Genomic DNA, 18,916 nt, shown 5'->3' with positions numbered 1-18,916 from the left:
TACAATTACTCGAGTAATGCACTCGAGTAAAAATGTGTAGGTGCTTGTTTCTTCGTAGATTTAAAATGACAAGACTGTACTGTACATTAAGCAATTAAGCCGTACATTCGAAATATTCTTTTTAAAATATAAAGCCAATCAACGCAATGTGAGCTTGCAAAGCGTCTATTTTCTAAAGATCTCGACAGAATTCTTAGAAACGTTTTTGACAAAATCTTGTGAAAATGGGACATTCTGTCAACAATGTGTACTTTTTGCTTTTGGTACTGCTATACTTTTGCTTCAGTACAACATCTCAGTACTACTACTTCTTCCACCACTGGTTAAAACCTTTATCATTCAGTGAGTGTTAATCCATTTAGGCCTGACGTCGAAATAAAAAAAAAATCTCCTAAATCCTGACAGTTTTATTAAAAAAACCCATGTTTCTATGTCAGTTGTTCTCAAACATATTCATGTCAAGGTCTCCAAATATATATATGACATTGGCCGCCGACTCCCATCTGAAAATATGTTGTTCCAGGGGGCCCTCTCAGTATAGCAAAGATTTGAGTAAAAAACTCGCTCTGAAATAACATATATTCAAAGATTTCAGGCACATTTTCACGATTTTTCAAAAATAGCAGATCTACAAGCTTGTAGATCTGCTATTTGTCAATAGCTAAATGATAACGTCATGTTTAAAACACCAAAAGGGGTTCCGGTTCCCGCCCCCAAAATGGGTTAATTGTCAAGTACAGTTGATAGAGGAATACACGTTGCAGTCAGTCTGGACTTAGCCAGTGAGTGCTTCTCAAACTTTTTCATGTCATGGAACCCCCAAATTGACCTTTATTAGCCTGCGGACCCCCATTTGTACGGCTCTAGCAGTCACTTTCAACCGTTTTCATTACAAAGAGGACCCCCTGTTTGACATGCATTAAGCTACGGACGCCCATTTTAGCGGCATTTCTATCTCTGGGACCCCAATTTATATATAAAATCAATGTTAATTGAACTCTTGAGAGTGTAGAAATGGAACCAAAATGGATAGTTAGGAACCATTTGGGTTCCTAACTACCATTTAGCTGGGGAGGGACCCCCTGGAACTCCCTCAAGGACCCCACTTTGGGAACCATGCACAGCTGTAAGCTTCATGAAAGCAGGTTAACGTCAAGGCCAGTCCACATCACACCAAAGACTCACAACGCAACTCGCTGACAACGTGCAACTTCTACACGCGCGCACACACGCACACAATTAAGCCGTTAAAACATTGCCCATTGCGTTGCGTTGGAAGCAGTTATACGTTTGATTGCAAAGATTTTGATGTCATATTTATTTATTCATTTGAATTACCCATTACACCACGAGAGCTATACTTTAACTCCAATAAGAACAGTGCAAAAAACTAAAGCAAAAGTTAAAGCTCGGGTTAATAATTGATTTGATTATCCTATAAAATACATTGAATCATTATTACGCTAAAGGCAAAATCAATGTTTTGTTTTAATGTCACTCTGTAGCTGTTATATAAACTGATTGTGACAAATTGAAGAATATTCCCTCAGGTGGAAAGCATATACTGTTAACTGATAATAATGTAATAATGAGTAACTCCAACACATGATGGCATTTTTCAAGACGGTTACGCTTTAGGTCCCTTATAAACTAAAGGACCATACCAGTGTTCCCGCAAAACACTTTACATAAACCTCCACAACTTGAGAATAAATATAAATGTTTGTTTAGGTTTTGTCCATATTCATATTACAGTATATATCCCAAATGTTTTGTTAATGTCAGCTAAAACTTACTGAATCGTTAAAAGCCAATTTAAGCCCCATTTAAGCTAAACATTTTGCTGACATTTCAGCACTTGAAAGATGTGTCGATATCAATGCATTAATTTAGGCCTGACGTCGAAATAAAAATTCCAAGACCTACAAGCTTGTAGCGCGCCACTCGGTGGCGCGCTACAAGCTTGTAGATCTGCTATTTTTCAATAGCTAAAGTATAACATAATGCTTAGTTAAAACACCAAAAGGGGTTCCCGCCCAGAATGGGTTATTGGCTTCTATGTAATACCACAGTAATGGTAGCTAGACAAATAAACTGCATAAACTGTCAAAAGGGTGAATTACCTATAGTTGTATAATTGTTTCTCCACACCGTCATGTCAGTGAGTGAGGGGCATTTAAAAATGTAGGCTGAGATCTACTAAAGTAAAGTACAGTATGTACACTGCAGTGCACACGTACACTACAGTATGTGTACACTACAGTATGTGTACACTACAGTATGTGTACACAACATATAAGACATGACATGGATAATCTCTGCTAATGGCTAACGAGTCCAAATCAGACTGGTATGGCCCTTTAAAAAGGGACCAGTTGAAAACAAAAACAACAAAAAACCCTCTGGCGGTCAACGGGTAATCAGTGGTGGAAAAAGTACTCAATTGTTTTACGTAAGTAAAAGTACCAATACTGCAATTCAGAACTAAAGTAAAAGTACGGAATTGAAAATGTACTTGAGTAAAAGTACAAAAGTACTAGTACAATGAGTACTTTTACTAAAAGTAAAAGTACTCATTGTGCAGAATGTGCCATTTCACAAGTTCAAAATGTGTACAAAATCTATTGAAAATAGCAGATCTACAAGTCGACGCATTGTGAGCTTGTAGATCGGCTATTTTCAAATGGCCGAAATGTGTAGGGTTGAAGTGATTTTTTTTTAATTTACAAAGTAACTAGTAACTAAAGTTTTCAAATAATTGTAGTGAAGTAAAAGTACAAATTTTGGCTCTGAGATGTTAGTGGAGTAGAAGTATTGGAAATTGGAAATGCTCAAGTAAAGTACACATTCCTCAAAAGTGTACTTAAGTACAGTACTTAGGTAAAAGTACTTAGTTACTTTCCACCACTGCGGGGAACGGAACGGAACACCTTTGCGTGCCAACGCAAAGCCATGAATAAAACAACGATGGCAAAAAGGCGTTGGAATGTCCACAGAGCAGCTTTTAGCTTTCCGAGCGCGACCTTATAAGCACCTTTGAATTCCACTTACAGCCGCTTAGAGCTTTGGTGCAAATCGTTCAGTCGGGCCGCAGAGGAGGGTATAAAGTAAACCTCCCCTCGGCAAGGACGCGGTCGAACAGAAATACTGTTACGAGTCGACCGTTCTGTTTTCTATCGAACGGGGTCAGGAATGTCAGAAAATCAGACCTTCATACTTCAATCAATAGGCCATGCTTCTCAGGGCCTGTTTCGCCCAGTGGTGGAAAAAGTTCTCAATTGTTTTACTTAAGTAAAAGTACCAATACTGCAATTTAGAACTACTATCTATTGAAAATAGCAGATCTACAAGCTCTCAATGCGTCGCAACGCGATGCATTGAGAGCTTGTAGATCGGCTATTTTCAAATTGCCGAAATGTATAGGGTGGAAGTGGTCTAATCAAAATTTGAATCGCTTAAACTAGTAACTAAAGTTGTCAAATAATTGTAGTGGAGTAAAAGTACAAATTTTGGCTCTGAGATGTAGTGGAGTAGAAGTAAAAGTACTGGAACATTTTAAATACTCAAGTAAAGTACAAATACCTCAAAATTGTACTTAAGTACAGTAAAAGTACTTAGGTACTTTCCACCACTGGTTTCGCCCCAAGAACCAAGTATAAAAGTAACGTATACACGACCGGGGGATTCAAAATAAAACAAAACAACTCAATACAGAATATTCACATGTTCTTTGAGGTATATAGTATAAATAGCATCTGTATATAATATGAGTACATCTTTTACAATAAGGTGTTTGTTAACACTTGAACCCTAGAGCGTCCATATCCTGGGGAGAATTTTACAGTCGACGAAATATAGCCGATCTACAAGCTCACAACCGGACGCAAAACACAACGCATTGTGAGCTTGCAGATCAGATGTTTTCAGCCAAGATAATAGTGTCGAGTGAAAACAGTACAGAGCCATGGGGGGATTCCGGTCAACAATGTACTGTATAGGGTTTTAGTAGTTAATGTATGCTATGGTCATGCAATGTGGGTCATGACCAAAAGAATAAGGTTACAACTGGCCAAAATGAGCTTTCTCAGACGGGTGGCTGGCATCTCTCCCTTAGAGATAAGGTGAGAAGTTCAGTCACGCGAGAGAGACTCGGAGTAGAGTCGCTGCTTTTTCGCTGGGAAAGGAGCCAGCTTAGGTTCGGGCATCTAGTAAGGACGCCTCCGCTATAGGGGGGTCCTCGCTGCACGTCCCACTGGGACCAAGGACCATAGATATATATAAGAAAGCTAGATGGCTCACCCGCGCTCTGGCCAATGGAGAGCGACGTTGCTACGTGGCGGCCATCTTACCTCGGGACAGCATAACATTGTGTCTATGGGGCATGTACTTTTTAAATAACCATAACTTGCTTAATTTTCAACCGATTTTCAAACGATTTGGTTTGTTATAAATGTCAGAGACGTCCGCATACTTATGTGCTTTTATACGACGTTCATATGAAAAACGAAATTAAGCAGATAAGCGTCCTGAATCATAGCCACGTTGACAACGTTTGTAATAAACCAACCCGTTTGTAAATCGGTCAAGATTTGAGCTAGTTATGTCTGTTTTTGTTTGAGCTGCCATTGAACATACTGTACTGTAGTCCCGAAGCAAGATGGCCACCGGGTGAACTACGTCAGAGACTCCGCCTTGAGCCATCTAGCCTATATGTCTATGCCAAGGACCAGATGGGGGGGATTATATTTCCAAACTGGTCCTCGGAACAACTCAGGATCCCCCAGGAGGAAGTTACTAATGTTGCCCGAGAAAGGGACGTCTGGAAATCTCCGCTGGAACTGTTACCCCTGCGACCCGATTCCGGATAAGCGGTTGAAGATGGATGGATGGATGGATGGATGGATGTAGTACAAGTGTGTTCTGGTTCAGTCAACTATATCCCAAGCACTACACCTGGCTGTGTAGATTGCGGTGCCATATTTCTTTCATATAATTTATATTACTTTTATTTATTTTGTATATTCTGTGATCTCTATTGGTTTAGCAGGTCTGTGCGCACGTGCATGTGTGTGTGTGTGTGTGTGTGTGTGTGTGTCCACTTCTAAAAAGTGTGCTTTGTATCGAGGACAAGAAGAAGAGGGCTGGAATCGACGAGTTAGAAAAGCTACTGAATGTGCAAAGTCAAGTCAGTCTTTAAGAGCATTCCCCGTTTCCCTATAAAAATAGTAACCATCTTGTAAACACAAAAAGGACCATTAATTAATATACACATCGTCTTTCGCTTCTTCTCTTTTCTCTTCAAGGTGCACAAACGACATCCGCTCAGTGTCGGGATGCCGTGACGATAACATCTCTCAACAACTCCGAGCTTGATTCAATAATGTTCCAAGACGTGACATTGCTAAGTGACGATTGGTCATTACAGACACAAGTTTACATTCTTTGAAATGGCTGAGAAGTGTGGAGGGAAAAAGGCTTGCGATCGTCTAAACCACTTTAAAAACCTAGGCGTCCGTATTCTGGGGCCGCGTACGTGTCGCTATAGGCGGAATTTTACACGAGAGAAATTATTATTATGTTATGTTCCCTATATTCAGCATACAGTTAAATACATAGGGCTTAAGTTATTATGAGTACGTTTGGAATAATTTTATAGACCCCAAAACTCACTTTGCTTAAATAACACGAGGGTCGACAGTGAGATCCAACAATTAAGTGGCTATCACCTGCTTTGTTTTCCTTTCCTTTAAGCATTGTACAATTTCAGTTTCAAAGCTATAGCAAATTAAATAGCCATTGTAATATTTGGGGACGGCAACGTCAATGTTAGCATGTTAGCATTAGCAATGCTAATGTTAGCATTAGCAATAACATTAGCAATGTTAGCATTAGTCCTTCTGGCAACACGACAACAACACGCAAAGTAATTAACGCCCCGCCCTTCCACTTCCGGACACATCTCAGTATTATCAGGTTAAATAAAACAAAGAAATCTCAAAATAACCGGAAACGTTTTGTAGAAAAAAAACATAATGACGTTCCCCGCATGGATAGACTATATATATAATACATGACACAGCGCTAGTACTTAGTACAGTACAAACCATTAAAAAAGAAATAGATGCATAAAGTAGCAATAATTAGCTAAACGTAGTCAAATGAACACGGTATAATATACCTCAACGTGTGTCACCTCGGCTAATGCATTAAGAGTGCCTCAGCACTATGTTTTTTTAAAGCCCCAGTCCATAACATTTATGTCCGAGTCGTTACCCGGGGGATCCCAACCCAGGGTCCGCCGGCTGCCAAACTCGCGCAAGCGCCTAAATTACGACGGGAAAGCCGGAAAGCCGGTTTGGGTAGAGAGGGTAAATTACGCCTTTCTTTCTCCCCTCCTTCATGCAATACCTCTTGTCAACCAGTAGGGTATAGATAGAGGGTATGCTCGTGCATATAAAGTGAGTGGCAAATCGAGTGGGAAAATTAGTTTTAACGTCATTTAACGTTGTTTAATGCAATCCGACTTTTCTCTTTGGATGTGTGGGGCTGTCAAGGCCAGAAAGTAGTGTTTTGCCACTCTGTAGGCGTCCAAATCTTTTAAGGCGTTCGCAGCCCACCCATCTGAGTGCTTAACACGGCAGCCCAGGTCATCAGATCGGTGGGCCGCTGGCATGTTCAGAGCATGTATATTTCTGATGATCAATCGATCGAATTTGTCGAGGTTTGGATCCTATATATACTGTATCACAGTGAAAAGTAATTCTACAAGGTTTGAAATATTTTTTATTTTATTTTTTATGTTGATGTTATATTACCATTTAAATCTTAAGTGTTTTTCCAATCATTTGGAGGCCCACTCGCAGTGGATCCTCACGACACACCACCAGTTTGGTCCCGCCGGCTCACAGGTTGAAAGTATCGTTTTATTCGCTAAAACAAAAAAAAAGGTTATGGACTGCGGCTTTAGCCAACATTCATCAGGTTTTTTAGGTCCTCTGGCTCCCTCCGGTGGAGCGTCTAAGTCTACTACGCTGATATTCAGTAGCTCTCTCTCTCCACAGCGAGCGGATCAAACGCGTTGGACAGAAAGCTGCAACGCTGCGCGGATCGACAGCACAAGCAGCGATGTGGCGGCGTGGGAGCTCGTCTGGCGATCTGGCTGGGCTGGGCGACACAGGATGGCGAGGAGGTGAAAGCAGTCGCTCGCTAGTACCCCCCCCGGGCGGCGATGGAATAACGAGGCTGTGATAAGTCCCCAGGGACCCGAGCGAGAGAGAGAGAGAGAGAGACGGGTCCCCGCCGGAAGGGGAACGTCTACGGTACGGGGGGGGGGAGTGTCTACAAGGCAAAGAGTGTGTCCTCCGTCCGCTCAGGCTTCTTGTGGGAGGAGCTCCGGCGAGGGGCGGCGCCGGGGTTCCCGCCGGGCGGAGACGGTAGCGAACCTTCCACCACCTTCACGCGATCCTCCAGGAACTTGTCGAAGTCTGGGGAGAGAGAGATACGACATGGTCTGGTCAACGTTTGAAGGCAGTGTTGATTTCGTCGACTAAAACTATGACGAAAAATGTTCGTCGACTACCTTTTTCCACTGACTAAAACTAAATGGAAACTAAATGAAAACTAAACTATGATGACTAAAAGTATGACTAAATATATTGTCAATTTCGTCAACAATTAAAAACTAGACTGAAATGTTAGGAAGGGACTAGTGGACAAGAGATCCAGTTCTATGCTAAGTTGCATACTGAAAATAGCATATCTACAAGCTCACAATGTGTTGCGCTGTGACGCGTTGTAAGCTTGTAGATCTGCTATTTTCAGCATGCAACCAAAGTGTAAAATCTGCCATTACAACGACATCAAGGCCTGTCAAAACACATTTTAGTAGACTAAATCATGACATTTAGTCGACTAAAACTGGACTAACACTACAACATTTCAGGTGACTAAAATGTGACACAAACTAAATGAAAACTATTCAAAAGACTATGACTAAAACTAAAATCAAAATTTCCTGCCAAAAAAAACACTGGTTTGAAGGCAGTCCAGCAAAAAAAAATATCTGGCCCACTGGCACGGGATTACATTAGCTATACATTACCTTCACTGGTCACCCCTTCCTCAGCGCCGTCACCTTTCTATCGAGATACAAAAGAGAACAAAACGAGTCGGTCAGTCACATTCTCAAACGGTTCGGTTAGCATCAAAGTCAGCTGACCTTATACCACAATCGACAATTCCTTCAATTGACAGAAGTGAGAAACTTAACCTATAACAGGTGATAGTGTGCCGTTTGAATTGAGTTGATTTCAATGTCGTTAAAATACAATCCAAAATCGTTTTCTATCTCATGAACAAGGGACTGCCAACGGAAGGAAATTGCACGTTAAGAGAGATTATACATACCGTGGTTATATGAGTCACCACTGTGCTTCACCAGAGCCAATGACATGCAATAAATGTCGGGTGGAAACCTCGTATGTCCAAAAATAGTAAAAAGTAGCAGCTCTGCGAGCTCAAAACATGTCAATTTGCGCTGCGTTTCGCCCTGCCGTTAATTTAACACAAAGATTTTGACTATAATGGAGATAAGAGGTTTCTGCCCGACAGCATTGTGTTTTGACACACCTTTAACGACTCAAACACCTGTTGCTAATTACCCACACAAACGTGAACACGTCGGTACGGCAGACATTGTGAAGTCCCTCAGTGACAGACCATGCATCTGTCAAACACGTCACACTATACATTTCCTTAACTAAATCCTGACAGTTTTCTGAAAAAGCTATGTTTCTATGTCAGTCGTCTATTATGTAAATAATAATCTACCTGATCTTGAGGCCTACAAAAGAAAAAAAATAAAACGTTTTCTTTCCTTATCAACTAGTCAACCAGTACCAACAAGGTTGACTAGTGGATTTACTAGTTGAATAGTCGACTAGTTGCTTAACAGGTTCACACACAACAGGACAGGACAGGACAGGAGGGCCTCCCTCCCTCCCTTCCCAAGCAGTGGGACCGATTTGTGGGTCGCGGACAAACATTTGTTTTTTTTCCTATATTTTGTTTTTAATTCAAAACATTAAAAAAAAAGCTTAAACTCTTGATGAATTGATGATTCTTTTCAGTATGTTCATGAAAAAAAAAATATATTAGAAAATAGCCAATCTATAAGCTCACAAGGCGGTGCAAAGCGACTTGTGTTCTCGTAGATCTGCTATATTTACTAGGGCATTCACTACTAGTCATTTTCACTAGTTGACTAGTTGCCTAGTTTACTAGTCGACTAGTTGATTAACTATACCTATTATGTAAATAATACATTTTGGAAATAAATATTTGTACATTTAAAAACTGTGTACATTGGTGAATATACCTATAATCTACCTGATCCTGAGGCCTACAAAAAAAAAAAAAAAAACGTTTTCTTTCCTTATCAACTAGTGGATTTACTAGTTGAATAGTCGACTAGTTGCTTAACCCATTTTGACCTGAGATCAGATTCTAAAAAATGTCTTCTACATCCTGACAGTTTTCTGAAAAAGCTATGTTTCTATGTCAGTCGTTCTTCGATTTTTCAAAAATAGCAGATCTACAAGCTCGTAGCGCACCACTCGGTGGCGCGCTACGAGCTATGTAGATCTGCTATTTTTCAATAGCTAAAAGCATAACATAATGCTAACACCAAAAGGGGTGGGGTTCCCGCCAAAAATGATTTACACTAGTTTGGGTCTCGGGGGGAAACGTCCCGAGCAAATGTCTTCTTTGGGTCTTGACCTAAAACAATGTGGGAAGGAACCACTGCTATACTGTATATACAGTAGGCGTACAGTACCACCCGCCACATGCATGCAGGATAGAGGAATGACCGTGTCATTCGTATTAGCGCTGCTGCTAAGCTAAGACTGTTGTAAGTACACACGTGATCTAGACATCACACACACACACACACACACTAGGGCATTCACTTCTAGTCATTTTTACTAGTTGACTAGTTGCCTAGTTTACTAGTCGACTAGTCGACTAGTTGTTTAACTATTATGTAAAAAATAAAATACATTTAAAAAATAAACTTTTCTTTTTTTTTGGGATATAAATATTTGTACATTGAAAAACTGTGTACATGGTGACTATAACTATAATCTACCTGATCTTGAGGCCTACAAAATCGGGGAGAAAAAAAAAAAACCCCTTTTTTTTCTTTTTCTTATCAACTAGTCAACTAGTACCAACAAGGTCGACTAGTGGATTTACTAGTCGACTAGTAAACTAGTCGACTAGTAAAAACACACACACAGACACACACACACACACCACCACACACTTGAACTGTTATCATGGGTAAAAGTTGATTGATGGAAGGAGATTAGATTAATGAGACATGAGATGGTTTAATGTTTACGGGAAACTATAAGGGAGAATATCTATGCGGTTATAATGAGATGATGGACAGGGATGAAAAGATGTGGTATTAAAGGAACACAAACCAAACCAAAACTCAGAGAGAGAGAGAGAGAGAGAGAGAGAGAGAGAGAGAGAGAGAGAGAGAGAGAGTAGGGATGCATGATCTATCGAATCATCATGCATCGCATATTTAGTTAAAATGGCAATATTAGTGAATTCTGTATTTTCAGCCCACATTTAATTTGATAATAATCTTATGTTTGAAGGCTGCAGATTTGTGGGGAAGGCTTTCAAAAGGGTCTACCTTTGCCCATTTAGGCCTGACCTCGAAATTATTAATTTTGCATCTGCATCTACACCCCCGAATCACAGTTAAGGTGGTTGCACACTGGACGCGTTTTTCGGAAAAAACAATGGAGAAACGCAGCTAAAAATCAGAGAAAAACGCGCTCTGTGTGTGGGGACCTTTACTGTATAATGGTCTGTAAGCCATGCTGGTAACTTGTCCTGCAATATTGGTATAGATTAGATATCAGTCGATTTGACTATGCAATTACAGTTATCAGACAGTTCTAAGAGAGAGAGAGAGAGAGAGAGAGAGAGAGAGAGAGAGAGAGAGAGAGAGAGAGAGAGAGAGAGAGAGAGAGGGAGGTAGAGAGAGAGAGAGAGGTTAGGGTTAAGTTATAAATCAGGGTAAATCAAGGTAAAGAGTTCTCACCACGTCGGTACAGAGCCACTCCTCTATGTCATCCATGACAGAGGACTGCAATACTGGGATCTATGGAGCATGGACCACCCAGGGACCGCCGCAAAGCCACACACACACACACGCACACACACGCAGGCACACACACACATACACACACACACAGGCACACACGCACACACACGCACACACAGAACCACCCAAGCCCGCCATCCAAAAAAAACAAACAAAAGAACAACATAAAAACAATAATCACCAGAAGCTCAGAAAGAGGAAGATTACAAAACGAGAAAATCAAAAGAAGAAAATCAGAGAAAGCAATCGCAACAAGCCAAAGGCAAAAAGGGAAGAAAAAAAGGAAAAACTTCGCTATACCCCCCGCACAGACACGCACGCACACACACACACACGAATGCGCATGCACGCACGCACGCACGCACGCACGCACGCACGCACGCACGCACGCACGCACGCACGCACGCAAACAAGCACACACACACGCACATTCCAGGGCTGGGAATGATATGAGACTGGATATCGTCTGGAATTAAGGAATTGGTAATATGGAGACATAAGGGTCGTCTTTTACTGGTTTTATAATCACTTTGTCAAGTCTGTTCAATCTGCCACTTTTTGGAAACTTTGTGACAATTTTAAAACAAAAATGTATATAGTCTTTGTCACAATATCAATATTGAGGTACGTACTATATGCTCAGCGAAAAGAATACTGCCATATTAGATTTAGTCCATATCGCCCAGCCCTAGTACACACGCACGCACACGCACAACAAACAAATACACGCACTTACAAACACACGCACGCGCACGCACGCACGCACGCACAAGCAGACAGACAGGCGACCCTCCCTTCCCACAGGAGTCCCTGCGCTGCGCCGCTCACACAAGCTTTCCATCACGTCCGGTAACGATCCACTGGGCTCAGCTGAGCGTCCAGAGCGCCGCGTCGGGTCCCAGGCCGTGTGTCGTGCTCATTAAAAGCCTGTGGCATCGACACGGCTTCAGCAGCTGCTGGCCAATGTCACTCGCCGCCAATGCTAATTATTCCACGTCGTTAGCTAATTAGCAAATCGCTTGAACATGATTAGGAGATTGATTGGCGAGGGAGAAGTTGAAAAACACAGGGACCCTTGAAGACCGGGGCGGGAGGGTGCGCACGCACTCGCTCGCACACGCACGCGCGCGCGCGCGCGCGCACGCACGCACGCACGCACGCACGCACGCACGCACGCACGCTCACACACACACACACACACACACACACACACACACACACACACACACACACACACACACACACACACACACACACACACACACACACACACACACACACACACACACACACACACACACACACACACGAGCATCGCTGCATGACATGCAGTGACTGTGATGATGAGGCGGGCATGTCAAAATGGATGGGGATGTGTGTGTGTGTGTGTGTGTGTGTGCTAGGTGTTGGGACACAGATAGGTCGAGGGGGGGGGGGGGGGTGTTCTGCTGCTGACCCCCGGGGCTGATGGGAGGAGAGGAGTCGCTGGCTACAGTGCAGACTAGAGGTCACACCCCAGCAGCGCGCATGAGGATGTTCACCTCACCGTCGTCATTCTATTTCCATCTAAACCAGGGGTGGGGCAACTTTGACGATGGAGAGGGCCATTATATTTCCATACTCACTCCAGAGGGGCCACAATGTCGTAGCAAAAATAGCCGATCTACAAGTTCAAAAATAAGAAAAATTACAAAATGTCACAATCCCTTAACTGTTCTACTGCATAACCCGCGTTCACCCGCTATTTAATCCAATATTCTACGCTGCCGAGATTGTTTTATTGCCTTTAGAGCATACACCAAAGTATTTGCAGCTTTCAACCACGAAAAAAATGGTTTGCTGTTGATCAGACGAACCAGCGGCCATGACAATGCGAAACAAACTCAGCCTGCACAGCATGTTGTAGTCTAAACAAACATGCATTGGGCTCAATTTCCCAGAAGCCCTAGCAGCCCAGAGGACGACTTGATTTCCGGGTTTCGTCATCATAACGCGACGGACTCGTCACCTGCAGGTCCGGGGAACAAATCCGCTGTTTCTTTTTAAATTATTTTAAAGCGGCGAATTAAACGCATTAAACAAATAGCGGGGTTTAGCGTATTACGCAGCGGTGGAACCCTGGATTTAAACAATTAGCCGCCGTCAAAGTGTTATTAAGTAAAGTGTTACCGAGGTTCACTCGGTTCATTTAGGGGTAAACTTTCCGTTGGCCAGGAGCCAGGAGGACAAAGAGGTCATGCAGAGTCTGCTTTTGTCTGCCTGCGTTGTGGAACAAAAACAAACCCAAAACGGGGCCACAGGTTCAGACGATGCTGACCACAACGTCATCGTCATCAAAGTCCTATTGAGAGAACAGAAGCCTCTTCGTGTCCTGATTGAAGCTAGTTTGATATAAACAAGCACCGCTGGGAGTTCCCCCCCCCCCCCCCCCCGGGGCCCGCGAAGGGAACAGGCTCTGCCGACAGTTTTAGAATTAAGGCAGGTCAGGAAGTAAGGCAAGGAAGGTCGCCCCCACCGAGTTTCAAAGTCGCGCAGGCAGGAGAACAAGAAAACAACACAAAAAATAAAACGTAGGGCTGTGTGAGGGGGGGGGGGGGGGGGGTGGAAGGGGTCACTGTGTCGTCGATATGCAGTCACACAAAGTTCATCCGAGACGGCGCTGCCGTACTCGTGTTCAAAAGTTAACATCAAAACAAGTATCACTTGTGATGGGGCATCCGTTAGTTGATTAATTCACTACAACCTGTTATGATATGAACCCATCTAGTAAATTATTTATTTAACTCTAGTTTTCCACTATCGGCTGTTAGTGTGATCGAGTACAGGAAGATAAATGACAAGATACTCACGGGCCACACAGAGGTCTCGCCAAACGCGTTGCAGAATCGTCAGCAATATGTTTTACTGTTTGAATAGTTATACCACTAGTATCAACATTGAACACGCGTTTTTTAACGTTTCAAACTTGCCGTGCAGCTCGAGTATCACTCCTCCTCCATTAGATATTAGTGGGTGACGGTACTGTTACAAGAGTTACGGTTGACTGAATGGAAGCCCGCACGCAACTGGCTCACGCTTGTTGCTCTGACTTGTCCATGTGACGGAGAGGAGGAATGGAGAGATTCGGTAGGAAAGGATGAATGAATGGGAGAACCAACAGAAGCATACAGTAGGTGACGTGGAGTCATTAAAACATCCACCACGTCTCTTTGGGTAGAAGAACTTTGTGTGAATGTGACGTGTGGTCAAGTCACACAACTCTGAGGAACATTGACATCAGAGACACACACACACTAAGTGCAGTGGTTGCCAAACGGTGGTTGCCAAACAGTGTCCTTCTGGTGCCATAACAAGGCACGTGCATACATGGTTGTGTTTCGGTAGCCTGGCTAATAAGCCAGACTCAAATCATGTCGTGTGGTATTTGAGTCTGGAGATGCTGTGTATGGATCTTGTTTCCCGGGGGGCGGGTTCAAACATTTTCTCTTTGACGCAATTGGTCAGAGCTACTGTCAGTCAAAGGTCTCAAGCATTTAACGTCACTGTACCAAAGCCCGCCCATATTGTATACCGTGTCCCGATTGGCCACACCAGTTCTCTGGTGTAGGAAATGGGCGTACAATTGAGCCTCTCCAGACCGTAATCCACCGGCAGGCAATTATTTTTTTTGCCAACGGCTGATTCGGTCTGGCTTATTAGCCAGGCTAGTGTTTCAGTGTCACCGTCAAGCCTTAGAGAAGGCTTGACGCTGAAAACGATGAATTAAAAGAACCAGAAGTGACCTTGGAGCGCTGGCCTATTCTTTGTTTTCTTACACATGGGTGAGTCTTCTTGAGCCATGCACCCATGGACGAGTACTGTGCTCACTTTTTGTTTCAGATTCTTTTGCCATGGGACTACAATATATAAAAAGTTATGATTATGTTGATTTACTACATCAGCAATTTGCATGGCGTTTTCCTAATAAGCTGCAGAGGGGCAATTCTATATCCACAAAAATATATTATCCAACGTTTTATTTTGCATTAGTAAATTAAAAAAGAATTGGCTATTTTGCACGGATGTGAATACAGGCCCAACCTTGAGATTCTGACTCGTTTGTCAAAACCACTGCACTAGAGTATTTTTCTCTGAATCACCCTCACTTTATTTTTAATTAGATTTAGATAAGTACGTAATTGTGAACAATAGCCAAGTAAGATAAGATATCCATTGATATCCGATCACACGGTTCACTGCAGCTCAACAGTCAGATAGTATAGAGTGTCGCAGTCCCGCCCCCTTTCATGACGACGCCAGGCCCAGGAAATGATTCCCAATGCATTTTTCCCATAGATTTCAAAAAGTATTTATTTAAAGACGGTTACGCCGCGGACAAAGCCAACTGGAGTTGTGACAAATGATGACAATAAACACAATATTTTGGACCAAACCAAAAGAAGATTACAAAAAAATCACAAAAAAATTACAAAGAAGAAAAACAACAAAAGGTGACAACAAAAAATGTTTTGTTGTCATGATTTCTCACAACTCGATTTGGCTTTGTACGAGGCTCAAAAGGTCTTTAAATAAATACTTTTTGAAAAGTCTATGAGGAAAATGAACAGGGGATCATTTCCTGGGCCCTGGTAGGGGGGCGGGACTGCAACGCTCTATAGGGGTGCTCAGGAGATGACTAAGGAAGGAACTCTGCATTTAAAGGCTTGAAGGCCATTGTCCAATGATGGAATCAACTGTCTGTCTGTCTGTCTGCTGTCTGTCTGTCTGCTGTCTGTCTGTGGGTGCTGCGCAGCGGCTTCCAACAGTCATGGAGGATGGATGGAGGGATGGATGGAGGGATGCGTCGGGGGTTGTTGTTACGGATGATGTGAGATGCCGCGGTCACACGGGGCAGATGCAAAGCTGCGGCCTATCATTCATGTTCAATGGAAGCCTGCAGCGACGTTGAAGATTACAAAGATACACATCCGACGTTACAAAAGCTATACAACAAAAAGTTGAGCCGGTTTCAACTTCAGCTACAAAGATACAAAGCTAGTACGCTTGCGTACTGTAGCTTTGCATCTTTGTATCTTTTGCATCTGCTAGTGTGAGAGCAGCAAAAGAGAGGGTTTTTGCGGTGGACTGATGCAGGGGAGGTGGGGGGGGGGGGGGGGGGGGTGGTCGAGGGGTGTTTGGGGGGGGGGGGGGGGCACTGAATATAGGTAGGGGGTCCTCACCATTCCTTGGGTGATAAGCCAGCTGTCTATGGGCAGCTCCTGATCTGCCGGGATGACCTCATCCCCTATAACCCTCATCAGCTGTGATGAACCAACCACACCCCCCCCACCCGCACAGCACACAGTATAGGAGAGAGTAGAGAGAGAGAGAGAGAGAGAGAGAGAGGAGAAAGTCAAATATGAAAACTGAAGCTAGAAGGAGGAGGAGGGGAGGAAATGGGAGGGGTTCATTCCATATAATGAGAAAAAAAAAGAAGAAAAAAAAAACATGGAACCCTCCTAAGGTTAAGCAAGGTAAAGGAACTTTACAGTATAGACGAGGACACGAGGCCACATGAGGATATCTGGCACCTTGCCCGTCCCGCCCGCCCGCCCGCCCGGCCTGGTGTGTTGAATTCCACCTGCTTGGGCGTGTGTGTGTGTGCGTGCGCGAGTGCACACACACACGTGTGTATGTGTGGCGTGTGCGTGCACGGTATGTGTCTCCGTCTATGTGTACCGTATGATGAATGTGTACATAAAGTAAAGTACTGGGCATACATTCAGATCAAAGGAACCTGAGATGATGACGTGATATTGATTACAGGTGTGTGAATTCTTTGGAAAGGTGCGCTGAGGACAGGAACGAAGGGCTTGTAGGAACTCATCTGGAAGCTCATTTTTAAATAGAGTTCCTGTTCCACAAACACCCGCTGGCTGGCTGAGTTTAAATCAGCAGCGATGTGCCTGAAAACAGGACCCTGACGACCAAAATGTGTGCAAAAATGACAAACTGAAAAGTGAGAACAACTTTCTGATCAAAGAGCCGTTTAAAAACTACACATTTGACATACTAATTATTAGGCATGTCCCGATACCGATACTTGTATCGGAATGCATCGGAATCCAAGTAGACTATCTTTTGTTGTTTTTCTTTCTCCCCCTCTCTTCGAAGTTAGACTGGACAAATAAACTCTAAACTGACTGGGCCACGGTGGTCTGACGCTCATGGTAACTTGCGCCGTGGGTGGAACGGGTGGAAAAGTTTGGTTACATTTTAATGCATCTGTCAATTATGCATTCTATTAAACCCAAATGCGATACCTTTGCATCATGTCTGCACCGAGTCGAAACAACACGGGAGCCGTCAGCTGCTAGCCTGGCGCGGCCAGACTCATAGCGAGGATTCACTGACGCTTCCTCCCCGCATATGATATATATTTGCGGGGAGGAAGCGTAGTTATAATATCTCCCGCAGATCGATTGAATAGTCTCACATAATACGTGACGTATTCCAATGTGCATCAGTGCATGCAACTTCTCAATCTATCGTTGCTGAAAAGGCAGAGCTACAAGCTCACAACGCAGTGCAACCAGACACGGTGTGAGCTTGTAGACTGGCTATTTTTGGTGCGTGACACCAATGTACGATGATGCATTACGCATTTAAAGTGACGGTACACAATTAACAGTTCCCTCTGTCTTTTAGAAAGGCACTGTATAAGGCCCTAGTAAAATGTAGTGCAAAGGGATGCCTTGGTTGGTTAAAATAAAGAGAAGATTATTAAAATATAATAAGCATATATATAATATGCATAGTGTGTGTGTCTGTGTGTGTGTGTGTGTGTGTGTGTGTGTGTGTGCTTGCATGCAAAGTGGAACATCACCAGGGCTAAACTTCACGTTATTCTACGTGATAACGCAACCAACATGAGTACATGTACTTTACACTTTTTTAAAAAAAGCACTGGTATCGGTATCGGTATCGGCTAACACATAAATTGTTGGATCGGAATCGGATCGGAAACGAAAAAAGGGTATCGGGACATCCCTATTATGAGAGCTTTGACGTGTATACGTACTTTAGCCAACAGGTTCATACTGTGGGCCCGACTAAAATATTATTTGAAACCATTTAGAGTTAGCGTTTAATCTGCAATCCAGAAATACTTTTAATCATTAAAACAGTGCAGGGTTGGTCCACAAAAGTTTATTTTAATAGATTTTATTTTTTACACCATTGGACGTATATGGAGGTGATCTCCATACTCCATTGGGGACATTTTTAGACCCCATGGTGTCAGGTTAAGTACTAAGTAGTGCTGCCTGGAGCTCAGAGGCGCAATATCTCCCTCTTGGGCTGAGCGGTAGAGCATTTAAACTCTCATGCGGTTCGAATCCCGCAGGTATAAGACATGACAGTTGCTGACGAGTCCTGCTCCATCTATACATGTTGCGTTGAGCCGTGTGTAGTGTCAGTCTGCGTGTGACAGACTGGTCTGACACGCATGTGACATGTGTCTGCCAGGTCTGGTCCGACACGCATGTGACATGTGTCTGCCAGGTCTGGTCCGACACGCATGTGACATGTGTCTGCCAGGTCTGGTCCGACACACATGTGACATGTGTCTGCCAGGTCTGGTCCGACACGCATGTGACATGTGTCTGCCAGGTCTGGTCCGACACGCATGTGACATGTGTCTGCCAGGTCTGGTCCGACACGCATGTGACATGTGTCTGCCAGGTCTGGTCC

At 43.3% G+C, this 18,916-nt stretch overlaps 1 protein-coding gene across 1 annotated transcript in view; it reads right to left on the bottom strand.

Annotated features, from left to right (window-relative positions):
- Nucleotides 1-7,333: 7,333 nt before the first annotated feature.
- tom1l2a (target of myb1 like 2 membrane trafficking protein a) overlaps nucleotides 7,334-18,916 on the bottom strand; it is an 87,163-nt gene continuing 75,580 nt past the window's right edge. Inside the window, 3 exon segments of the mRNA XM_079521358.1 lie at nucleotides 7,334-7,484; nucleotides 8,102-8,138; nucleotides 11,123-11,182. Coding sequence (XP_079377484.1) covers nucleotides 7,339-7,484; nucleotides 8,102-8,138; nucleotides 11,123-11,182 — 243 coding nt within the window. The 3' untranslated portion in view covers nucleotides 7,334-7,338.

This window comes from Electrona antarctica (genome assembly GCF_951216825.1).
Source record: "Electrona antarctica genome assembly, chromosome: 14".
Lineage (NCBI taxonomy): Eukaryota > Metazoa > Chordata > Actinopteri > Myctophiformes > Myctophidae > Electrona > Electrona antarctica.
Note: the sequence above shows the minus strand (reverse complement) of the source record. Positions and strands in the feature narration are given on the sequence as shown.